Genomic DNA, 11,999 nt, shown 5'->3' on the forward strand with positions numbered 1-11,999 from the left:
ATAATAAATTGTTGTTGTGGTTGTTGTACCCAGCAATTCAGATTTTCCTCCCCTAAAAACCCTCCTATTTGTCTGCTTTTATGAACCTAATGATCATACATTACTATTGTTAATGTTTTTTTAACAATTAAAATTGTAAATTTTCTCTTTGATTCCAAATACAAAGTTTTTTCCCCCACAGTGCCTTTCAATGCCATTGTGCCACACTTTTTTTCAGTGCTGTTGTAACTTTGAATGCTCACTAAATGACTGTTGTAAGTCGAGGACTACCTGTAGTAATTTTATTGAAAAACTAATACAAACTAAAAGAAAAGAATAAAAAGACAAAATTGAAAAGGCAGAAAAGAAGAAGAAAACAGAAAATAAACCTAATAATAGAATAGAATAGAATTTTTTTATTGGCCAAGTGTGATTGGACACACAAGGAATTTGTCTTGGTGCATATGCTCTCAGGGTACATAAAAGACAAGATACATTCATCAAGAATTCTAAGGTACAGCACTTAATAATAGTCATAGGGTACAAATAATACAGTAAAGAAAAAGAAAAGAAACATATTAAGAAATGATTCCCCGCTTCATCATGTATAAACAACCTTAATAACTTAAGATAACTTGATAACTTATGATAACATCTTTAATACAATAAATGATGTCTTTCTCCCATATCCCATCTTTTATTCATAAACAATTCCTTAAAACCTGTCAGCCTTCCCAAATAGCTTATACAGGAAATACGAGTTAGTTCTATTTTATTGTAATGTTACATTAACATAATCTAACTAAAGATCTCACCTTTACAGAAGCTGGGAGGGTCCTTGTCTTGCTTCATCCATTATCCAGCTGTGTACTATGCCCCTTTCACCCTGTTTGTGATCTTATTTGACCATTCCCTAGGCAGCATCTCTTTGCCCTGTCTTCCAAGCTCTTTCCCATAATATACCATAATGAAACTAGTTGTTTCAGTCCTGATCAGCAAAAGTCCATAAAAGAGACAACACACAGAGACAACAACATATCTATTTTAATCTCGATCAAATAAACCAACTTCATATTCTTTCCTTTTATTTTTAACAATCTTGGTCTTTAGTATCTTCAAATAATAGAACTTGATTTTTCCTTTTTTTTTTCATCCTTTCTCACAAAATTCTTCAAAGCTTTAAACAATCTACTTTTGTAAATCCATTATAGGAAAATTATCCAGGTCACTCTCTTGGTTTGTTATTTGCAGTAAATGGCCTTTCCACACCAACTGCAACCTCCACTGATTTCCACGCCCCCCCCTTTTTAAAAAAAAAGAATTGAAAGATTCTTACTATTTGGCTTCAACTGAAAGTTTATTCATTACTAATTTTGTTTGGAGGAGATTTCTATTCATTATTTTATTTATCCTACAGTGTATACAATATAAGACAATAGATTTGTTTTATTCCATTTATCAAAAAGCTGGCAAATTGCAAAATGTTTGAAGTCCTGAAAAACAGTTAATTATGATCCATATCATGTTTCCCTTGCCCATTCAGATAATTATCTATCCTTCATTCAAATGACTGTTCTTCAGACTGCTTGTGCTGGTTTTGTGTTAGGAAGTTAAAATAAATATGGAGCAGCCAAACACAGTTGAGAAACCAAAGTTTTATTTGCAAAATATACTCTTGATATCATGAGTAACTTTGTTTTGTACGAAAGAAAGTAAAGTAGATTTAATAATTACACTAGAATAAATAAAACATAATCCCGCCCAAAATTTAGCAAACATAGAATGAGCAGGGAAATAAGCTGTATAAAGCTTTGGACAACTTTCCTCTATATGTCCTTGGGAAGCCCTGTTTGTGATCGATTTTGATCTTTCTTCTTCACTTCTGCCCAGATGTCTGACAGATCTTGGATAAACTGCTGGATCTGAGTGCAAGGAAGAGGAAGGTCAGATTTATACAATAAGGGGTGACTCCGTAAGAGCACAAGATAGAATTTACGGCTGCTTTAGAACTTAAGGTGCTGGAATGGTAGATATCACTTGGGGAAGAGAAGCAGGAAGCATCTCTCTCCAAATGCAAATAGTTATCATTTAATGATCACAATTGGGTTTGGCAACTTGGTTATTAAGCAAAGATGAAGTGAAACTGTGATGGTGACTGTGCTTACAATCATACTTCAGTTTTCATTTTATAGGCCTGTGAAGTTCATAAATGCAAGAATTGGTCATAAAGTTACTTTTTCATTACCAACGCTTTCCAACTGACTACAGGACTTCTGTGCCATTTCTCTTTGACTGCTTGGTCTCTGTTTGAATCAATTAAGCTTCGGGGCTGCACTAGTCAGGTCCTGAAGCTTTTACAGAAATGATATCAGGATCTGATGCTTTGCCGGAATGCCTTTCTGCCATCTTATGTACAGTTCTACTTTCTGAATACTTTCTGGTATTTGGGAGGTAGTTGGGATACCCAAACCAGAACAAAAACTGACAAAGTCCTGTACAGACCAGGATATAGTCCAAAGGGATTCCAGGCACAAAGAGAGTTTTTCTGAACCACAGGCGAAACATGCTTCCTGCCCCTCATTTGAATAGTGTGGTAGAAGAAGAAATAAAAGTCATTCATGCATACCATATCCAGCTGCCTGTGAGTGTCCTCCAGAGGCACCATTAAAGTTTCCTTCATCTGCTTGTTTACACTCTGGTAAAGATTCAGTGTAGCCATCTTGATGGTGCCCAGCATCAGGGTTTTCTTTGCAGCAGTATTCTGGATATGAGCCCAGCGGGACTCCTATGAAGGAGACAGAGGCAGAAAAAAACACGTTGTCACGATTTTGAAGAACTCCACTAATTCCTGCTTACATTACAAAATGATCCTCAAACAACCGTGAGGGGCATGGCACAGCAAGCAGAGCAACCAGCCTAGAGAGACTCTCAAAGCCTATTGTTCAAAGGAAAGCATCCTCACGGATGGCCCTTGAATAGAATAGAATAGAATAGAATAGAATAGAATAGAATAGAATAGAATAGAATTTTATTGGCCAAGTGTGATTGGACACACAAGGAATTTGTCTTGGTGCATATGCTCTCAGTGTACATAAAAGAAAAGATACCTTCATCAAGGTACAACATTTACAACACAATTGATGATCAATATATCAATATAAATCATAAGGATTGCCAGCAACAAGTTATAGTCATACAGTCATAAGTGGAAAGAGATTGGTGATGGGCTCTGGTGGAAAAGCCTAAGCCAATTGTGGTTGACCTGCTCTCTGAGCTTGGAATTCTGCCTTCTTTCCCTCCTAATAAACGGGTGTTGAGCGCAACAGATTGTTCTTGACTTCCAAGACTATGGTTTGCTCACAGGTTTCCCTGAGAAAGAAAGAAGTACAGGTAGTCCTCGACGTACAACAATTGAGCCCAAAATTTATGCCGCCAAGTGAAACATTTCTTAAGTACATTTTGCCTAAATTTTATGACCTTCTTTGCCACACTGGTTAAGGGAATTTCTGCAGTTGTTAAGCTAGTAGCACAGTTATAAAGTGAATCTGGTTTCCCCATTGACTTGGCAGGTCGGAAGGTTGTAAAAAGGCGATCACGTGATCCCAGAACACTGCAAAGATCATAAATATGAATCAGTGGCCCAGCATCTGAATTTTGATCATTGACCATGGGAATGCTGCAACGGTTGTAAGTGTGAAAAACGGTCGTAAGCCCCTTTATTCAGTGATGTTGAATGATCACTAAACAAACTGTTGTAACACAACAACGAGGGCTACCTGCCTCCTCACCTCCCCGCCATCTACTTACCCAGGCAATGACGTCACTACGGGCATGGTCAAAGCGCAGCTGCAGGCGGGCCAGCTCGTTGTTGTGTTGCAGAATCTCATCATCTTTTTCCTCTTTGTAGCGGGCCAGGCGCACCTTGGCTTGTTCGATCAACTCCAGCCCCTCCTGAGCTGACTGCAGGAGATCCCGGTGCATCCCAACTAGAGTTTTATAGCGTCCAATGACTTCCCGGATTTCTTCAAACTGCAGATGATGCCTTAGGTTACAACTACCCTGAGGTGGCAATCCTTTTTTATTATTATATAAATTATTATATAAATAATAATAACTTAGAAACCATGATGACAACTAGGGAACCTTTTCCAGAACATAAGGTTGATTTAAGTTCAGAGAAAATGCACACACAGAGATGAGCTTGACTATTACTCCTTCACACTGGTTGCGGCTGAATTAAGCTGCACATTGCACAAATGCAAATGCACACAGGAAAAATCTTCAGGATTAAAAAAAATTACCCTCAGTACTAGTGTAACTTTATATATATATATCCTGAGGTGGAATACTTTTCCATGACCTATTCTGTAATTCAGGCTCTGCTGTTCAATAATATATCATTGGCTAATGATATATTAAAAGAGTGTGAAATGAACTATGAGTTTCTCGTGGTGCACTGTGGGGAGAGTCAAATGCTACTAAAAGTTCTGTACTGATCTACACTTGGTTGACCTAAACATTAAATAAAGAGAGGACAAATTTGTCACTGAGCTAAGACAATTGTTCCCAATCTAATCCTTTTTACATCTGTTGGAGATTGAATCTTTGCCATACAGGGTTGTAATTATGGGGAGTTAACTACACAGGGAGAATCTCAGGTCAGAGAAACTGCCCCTAAGACTTTCCTTTGCAATTCTTTTCTCATACATACCTCAGAGACTTGCACCACCTTCTCCAAATACTTGTTGAAGATTGAGTATTGCTGTAGCTTGTTGTAGAGCTTTTGGTGCTGCTGTTTCAGAGCTGCGATCTCTAACTTGACCTTGGCGAGCTCCTTCACCCGCTGTTTCTTCAGTTCTCGTTCCTTGTTGGCTTTCTTCAGAGCTCTGATCCGTTTCTGGTCATTCTCCTAATAATCCCCATATTGAATACATCTCCCACACCCCGATGACCCAGACAAAGACAAATAACAAAGGCAAGAAGCAAAATAAAAAAGGGGGTGGGGGGCAGGGAAAAGGTAATTGGAAATGTTATGGTCTTCATGGAATATATGAGAATGACAGTATTTTTGAAGAAATTGCCTTAAATCAGGTCAGGCCTAATAATGAATCTTGAGGACCTCAAGAAAAAAAAATATATGCCCTAACATTTTTTTTATCCTTTTATTGGAGAGATGTGATGGTGCAATGAAGTACTGCAGGCTAATTCTGCCAATTGCCAGCAGTTCAATTCTCAACAGGCTCAAAGTTGACTAAGCCTTCCATCCTTCCGAGGTGGGTAAAATGAGGACCCAGATTGCTGGGGGCAGTACACTGACTTTGTAAACTGCTTAGAGAGGGCTGTAAAGCACTGTGAAGCGGTATATAAGTCTAAGTGCTATTGCTATTGCTATTGGAGATGAAATTGAACCTGCAGTTTTTTGTATACAAAGTAATATTTTTTCTGACTGAGATATGTCACCACATCGGCCCATTAGGTTGGGGATCCCATGGAAGCCTAGAGCCCATTAAATGGCTAGTATATATTTAATCTTTTTGTCTTATCATTTTTAAAAAATTTTAAATGGATAAATTATGCTGATCATTTAGTTTTAAATTGTGTACGCCATTCAGAGTGATATGGGTAGCTATATAAATTATAATTCTATAAGTCAATCAAATCTTTGGCTGGCCCTAGTGTGGCCCGATATGAGACATAACAACAACAACAACAACAACAACAACAGAATTGGAAGGGACCTTGGAGGTAATAATAATAACAACAGAGTTGGAAGGGACCTTGGAGGCCTTCTAGTCCAACCCCCTGCTCAGGCAGGAAACCCTACATCATCTCAGAAAGATGGTTATCCAACATTTTCTTAAAAATTTCCAGTGTTGGAGCATTCACAACTTCTGCAGGCAAGTCGTTCCACTTATTAATTGTTCTAACTGTCAGGAAATTTCTCCTTAGTTCTAAGTTGCTTCTTTCTTTGATCAGTTTCCACCCATTGCTTCTTGTTCTACCCTCAGGTGCTTTGGAGAACAGCCCAACTCCCTCTTCTTTGTGGCAGCCCCTGAGATATTGGAACACTGCTATCATGTCTCCCCTAGTCCTTCTTTTCATTAAACTAGACATACCCAGTTCCTGCAATCGTTCTTCATATGTTTTAGCCTCCAGTCCCCTAATCATCTTTGTTGCTCTTCTCTGCACTCTTTCTAGAGTCTCAGCATCTTTTTTACATCGTGGCGACCAAAACTGAATGCAGTATTCCAAGTGTGGCCTTACCAAGGCATTATAAAGTGGCACTAACACTTCACGTGATCTTGATTCTATCCCTCTGTTTATGCAGCCCAGAACTGTGTTGGCTTTTTTAGCAGCAGCTGCACACTGCTGGCTCATATCTAAATGGTTGTCCACTAGGACTCCAAGATCCCTCTCACAGGTACTACTATTGAGCAAGGTACCACATATACGGTACCTGTGCATTTTGTTTTTTTTGCCTAAATGTAGAACCTTACTTTTTTCACTGTTGAATTTCATTTTGTTAGATAGCGCCCAATGTTCAAGTCTGTCAAGATCTTTCTGTAATTTGAGCTGGAGTGTTGGCTATTCCTGCCAGCTTGGTGTCATCTGCAAATTAGATGAGTTTCCCATCTATCCCCTCGTCCAAGTCATTGATGAAGATGTTGAAGAGTACTGGGCCTAAAACAGAGCCTTGGGGTACCCCACTGCATACTTCCCTCCATGTGGATATAGTTCCGTTGAGGACTACACGTTGAGTGCGGTTGGTCAGCCAGTTACGGATCCATCTGGTGGTGGTGCTGTCTAACCCACATTTTTCTACTTTATCTAGTAGTAGGAAACCCTACACCACTTCAGACAAATGGTTATCCAACATCTTCTTAAAAATTTCCAGTGTTGGAACATTCACAACTTCTGCAGTTAACTTGTTCCACTTATTAATTGTTCTAACTGTCAGGAAATTTAAATCAGGTCCTTTCTAAATTAAGGTGGCCCCTTCTTTGTTGATTTTTCTAAAATTACTAAAAACTCAAAGATTTCAGAGTACTCTTCTGATTTGGAGTTTCTCTCTATTTTTTATTTTTCTCATATAATATTATTGTGGTTTTACTTATCTTGCTCATTGTTATTGCTTTTTATTTATGACTAAAGAATGAAGCCCTGAGCTGCCTAGGCTATAACCCAGGTCCAGGAAACTTGCCATCATCATAAGAAAGAGATGTGGCATTGTTCAATGACTGTGGGGTTTGTTTATTTGTTTTTTTGCTAAGTTGGGCTGTGATCATAGTACCAATGAGGACCTGCAAAAGCACCATTCTACCTGGTCCATTTGCAACAGACTGAAAACTTTCTGGAGCAGCATCTCACCAGGGATCAATATGGTCCCTCACCTGGCCATATTTAAAAAGTTTTTAACACCCTTTGGGCAAGGCTGGATGATGAACTCTTATAAAGTTCTATATGCTAGTTTGGATATTTTTTTCCCTGGTTTTGATATGCATTGTTATTTTATTTGTGTATGTTGTTTCTCACTGCCCAGATTGGGATGATGGCCTCGTAAAAGTGTTAAATAAATGGATGAGTAAATAAACTACTAGATGCCATTTTTTTCCTATTGTGGAAACATATTTATGCCACTGTTAAAAGAGGAAATAATTTTCAACAGCTATGGATTTTATTTACATATATCTTGTCTATTTTGCTTCTTTTCCATTTTGACCCTACTTTGCAACCTTTATACCTGATGGGAAAAGAAACAATTAGTATATAATGTGCATGGTTTAAAGAGAACCACAAAGCGTATTACTAGTTCCTAACTAGAACGTACTAGATTTCGACTTGCAGCCACAATTGGACCAGAATTTCAACCACTAGGCAATGCAGTTGGTTAAGCAAATTATCAGATAACCAGATCCGATTTTACAACCATAGTTGTTAAGCAAATACTGCAGTCATTAAGCAAACCACACATCATTAAATAAATTACATGGTTGTTAATTAAATCTGGCTGCTCTTATTGACTTTGCTTGTAGGAAACTGGCTGAGAAATTCACAAATCTCAATCACATGACCACAAGATGCTGCAACCATCATAAATGCAAACTGGTTGCCAAGCACTCAAGTTGCAATCAAATGACTGCAGGGGTGGTGTGTCACTTATAACTGTAGGTCATAAGTCACTTCAGTGCCATTATAATTCTGGACTGTTGTTAAACAAATGGTCATAAATCGAGGACTCCCTGTAGGATGGAGCCATTACTCTTAAAATAAGGTGTTGAAAATCTATATGGAATCTGTACCTGTATGAATTGCTCGAATTTCTTAATATACGCTTTCAGCTGCACTTCTTTTGTACCAAGCTCTTCCCACCTGTTGTTTAGGGATTCCATTCTTGTTTTAAATGCCTAAAAAGTATACAATAAAATCATTTAATTATGAGAGACCTTTTCTTCTGTTGGTAGTATGAACACAGTTAACTTCCACCAGGATACAAACTGGATCCCAGATGGGATCAAACTTTATTATGGTGGCAACGGACAAATGAAAATAATATAACAGAATAACAGAGTTGGAAGGGACCTTGGAGGTCTTCTAGTCCAACTCCCTGCTAAAGAGGGGAGGTCTGGCATGGAAGTATTCATTCTGTGTTTTCAAGGAGTAAAGAAATATGATAGATGTGTTTTTCTCCAATCCCTCCTTCCTTCCTTCCTTCCTTCCTTCCTTCCTTCCTTCCTTCCTTCCTTCCTTCCCTCCCTCCCTCCTTCCTCTCCTTCTTTTCTTTTCTTTCTTTTTCTATCTCTTTCTTTCTTTTCTGTCTTTCTTCTTTTTGTTTTTATCTTTTTAATTTTAAAAAATTGAATAAATTAAGAGAGAGAGGAAGGGAAGGAGGGAGGGGAGAGAGAAGGAGGAAGGGAGAGAGGGAGAGAGAGAGAGACACCTCCTTTTGAGCTTCCATGGCCTGATGCACCAATTTGGCCTCTTTCTTCTTCTCCAGGAGTCGAATGGAAGGAGATGGAGACTGCTCTTCTGACACTGGGAATTTCCTAATCAAAGAGAACAAATATTTCTAATGAATAGCAAAGGCATATCATGCGATAGGATCTATGAAAGTTGTTCAAACATCCTTCACATGGCAAGGGCAGAGTACTAACAGAATAACTTATTGTATTTGCCCCTAAATTAACTTTCATTCAGAAAAGTGTCTACAGCTCCAGGCAACGTGATCCAAGTGGAAATAACATGCCCAGTTAATCGATGGACTTTGGAAGAAGCATCTGAAGAATTAAAGATAATCATGGACTAAAAAAAGATAAAAGCAATAAAGGATGTAGAAGGCAAAGGAACCTATGAGGAAAGGCAAATCAATAGGTAGCTGAGTCCATAGCAACAAATATGGCCTTTAAATTACACTTTGATGGAGATTAGTGCTAGTATCTAAGGTATAGCGCTTAGTGATATAACTGTCGCTGATTAGTTGACAGCATGATCCAATTCATCTGTGGATGAAAAACAGTTGGATTTTAGTTTCAGAGAGAGAATATTTTTGAAAAGGTAGTTCTTTACAAATAAGATTTCTTTTGCCCCTAACTGGAGAAACTCCAGAAGTAGACTTGAAAAGGTGTGAAAAAGTCCACCAGAGCATGATCCTGACTGCATAACAAGGTTTAGGAAGTTAAAAAAAAAAAAAACTTCTTCCCCTAAAAATGTAGAATCTTGCCCAGAAGTTATAACTAAAGATCTACCCATTTTATCAGTAGCAAGCTAAATTAAAATTAGAATCTTTAGCACAATGTTGGAAAAGTTGCTTATGGAAGGTTCAGCCGGTGTTTTATCCAGCGAAATCTTGATGTGTTGTTTTTTTAGAATGCATGAATCTATGTCCATATGTACCAGTGGTGAAATCTTAACCGGTTTACTATCGGTTCGCTGGCTGCGTATGCATGCTGTACACGCATGTGCAGTACGCACCACTCAGCAAATGTGAGGTGCGTGTGCGAGCAGTGCATGCCAAAAGGAGGCATGGGGTAAGTAGAACAGCGCGTGTGGGGGAGGTGATCAGCTGTGGCGTGCGATTTTACTTTTAAAAGCATTTTTTTTACAACCTCTTTGGCTGAATAGGTTGTAGAAAAAATGCTTTTAAAAGTAAAAAAAAGCCTCTGATGATCAGACAGCTCAGCTAGGATTGTCAGAGCCTTTTTTTTACCTTTTAAAAGCATTTTTAACAACCTCTTCAGCTGAATAGATTGTAGAAAAAATGCTTTTAAAAGTTAAAAAAAAGGCTCGGACGATCACGTGGCTCAGCTGGGCATGGGCGGAGGGCCCAGGGATTTTTGCTACCGGTTCTCCGAACCACCCGCCGCCATCGGCCGATCCGGTCCAAACTGGGAGCATTTCACCCCTGATACGTACTGTATGTATTATATTTATTTATTTACTTTCACAGTTACTCATTAGAGCTTACATGTTCCAATCAAAGGAAACTTTGAGACGATTCCAAAATCCTCTTCACTAAGAGATTTTTTTTAAAAACAGAAGCAAAAGGACAGAATCAAATATTATTACACCAGAGAAATAATCAAACGCCACACATATATTGTTTGGGTACTGGTTAGAGAATATACAGGTAGTCCTTGACTTAAAACAGTTCATTTAGTGACCGTTTCAAAGTTATAACAGCACTGGAAAGTGACTTCTGACGGTTTTTCACACTTACGGTGGTTGCAGCATCCCCATGGTCACATGAACAAAGTTTAGAGACTTGGCAACTGTCTCATATTTATGACGTTTGCAGAGTCCCAGGTCACATGACCCCCTTTTGTGACTTTTTGACAAGCAAAGTCAATGGGGAAGCCAGATTCACTTAACAACCGTGTGACTAACGACTACTGGAAAGATTCATTTAATAACTATGGTAAGAAACATCATAAAATGGACCAAACCTTATTTAACAACTGCCTCACTTAGCAACAGAAATTTTGGACTCAATTGTTGTCATAAGTCAAGGACTATCTGTGTTGTATCTCCAGTCACAAGGATGCCATATCTGTAAACGTCCTATGACAGTTTTGCTTATAGATTGATTATTACATATAAAATTCTTTTAAAATTCTTCTTACAAATCTTTTATAAAGAGCATCTCACGCAGGTTTTTAAAAAACATATTAATAGTAACATGGTGGAGGGAATCAAATTAAGGCTACAGCACTGAGGAATAAATGAATTATCCCTCCATCTGGTTCCACAAAAGCAACCTGATTTCCTATTGTGTGATACTGAATTTTAAGCTAGATGAAACCTTGATCTGACCTAATAGTTGTCTTGGCTTTGCAAGGAAGGATTCAGAAGGGAAAAGATTCCAGAAATGAGAGAGTAAGAACAGGATTCAGAAAACGGAAAGCAGAGAAACGTTTTGGTAGAACAGACAACATTTCTGAGAGTTGAACAGAAACAATGGACAGGGGAACAGTTAGCTTACATCAACAGTTTCAACAATTTCTGTCCATATTGCATGCGGAAATACTCGCTTAGATCCTCTTCATCCATGGTGGTCATGATGGCCGTCCACTTGCCAGGCACGTCCTGACCCCTTTCACCTCTTTATCTGAGCTTGGGAGTCAAGCAAACAGATTTGACAAGCTGCCAGAAGCTGATGCAGTTAGAGCCATGGAACTTTCAGGGGAAGATACGGAAGATGCAAATGGTTGCTTAGCAACAGTAGGGATTTACTGCATTGGGAAAGATGAAAGTCCTTTGGGAAGTCATTGTTCGCTCTGTAGTGGTAGAAGTTAACAAGACCTCCCAAATTCAACAGCCCTGTTCTTCCCATTTGGTTGTAACTGGGACAACCAGAGATAATATAAAATGTTGTCAGTTAGTGGTTTGCTGCTTTAAAATTGCAAACATAGGGGAAGGCAGCTGCCATTTGTGCTAAATTAATGTCAAACACCAACAAATCATAATTGTTTATGTGTTTATATGTGCACATGTGTATATATGCAAAATCATTCTAGAATCCACAA

The 11,999-nt window shown here is 38.5% G+C and overlaps 1 protein-coding gene across 1 annotated transcript; it reads right to left on the reverse strand.

Annotated features, from left to right (window-relative positions):
- Positions 1 to 1,805: 1,805 nt before the first annotated feature.
- Positions 1,806 to 11,532, reverse strand: CCDC42 (coiled-coil domain containing 42). The gene is made up of 7 exons (XM_058167888.1): positions 11,456 to 11,532; positions 8,918 to 9,023; positions 8,280 to 8,384; positions 4,691 to 4,888; positions 3,787 to 4,008; positions 2,606 to 2,764; positions 1,806 to 1,901 (listed from the first exon to the last, which is right to left on the reverse strand). The coding sequence occupies exons 1-7, from the start codon at positions 11,530 to 11,532 to the stop codon at positions 1,806 to 1,808; spliced, it is 963 nt and encodes a 320-aa protein (XP_058023871.1).
- Positions 11,533 to 11,999: the final 467 nt, after the last annotated feature.

The sequence above is a fragment of the Ahaetulla prasina genome, chromosome 2 (genome assembly GCF_028640845.1).
Source record: "Ahaetulla prasina isolate Xishuangbanna chromosome 2, ASM2864084v1, whole genome shotgun sequence".
Classification (NCBI taxonomy): domain Eukaryota; kingdom Metazoa; phylum Chordata; class Lepidosauria; order Squamata; family Colubridae; genus Ahaetulla; species Ahaetulla prasina.

What these genes read in the sequence shown, in the direction of transcription:
- CCDC42 (XM_058167888.1), bottom strand. Translation starts at nt 11,532, where the DNA reads ATGACCACCATGGATGAAGAGGATCTAAGCGAGTATTTCCGCATGCAA. An exon ending in CCATGGAAGCTCAAAAGGAG is followed by an intron (nt 8,385 to 8,917) that starts GTGTCTCTCTCT and finishes TATACTTTTTAG; the next exon opens with GCATTTAAAACAAGAATGGA. An exon ending in AATTCGAGCAATTCATACAG is followed by an intron (nt 4,889 to 8,279) that starts GTACAGATTCCA and finishes GGGGATTATTAG; the next exon opens with GAGAATGACCAGAAACGGAT.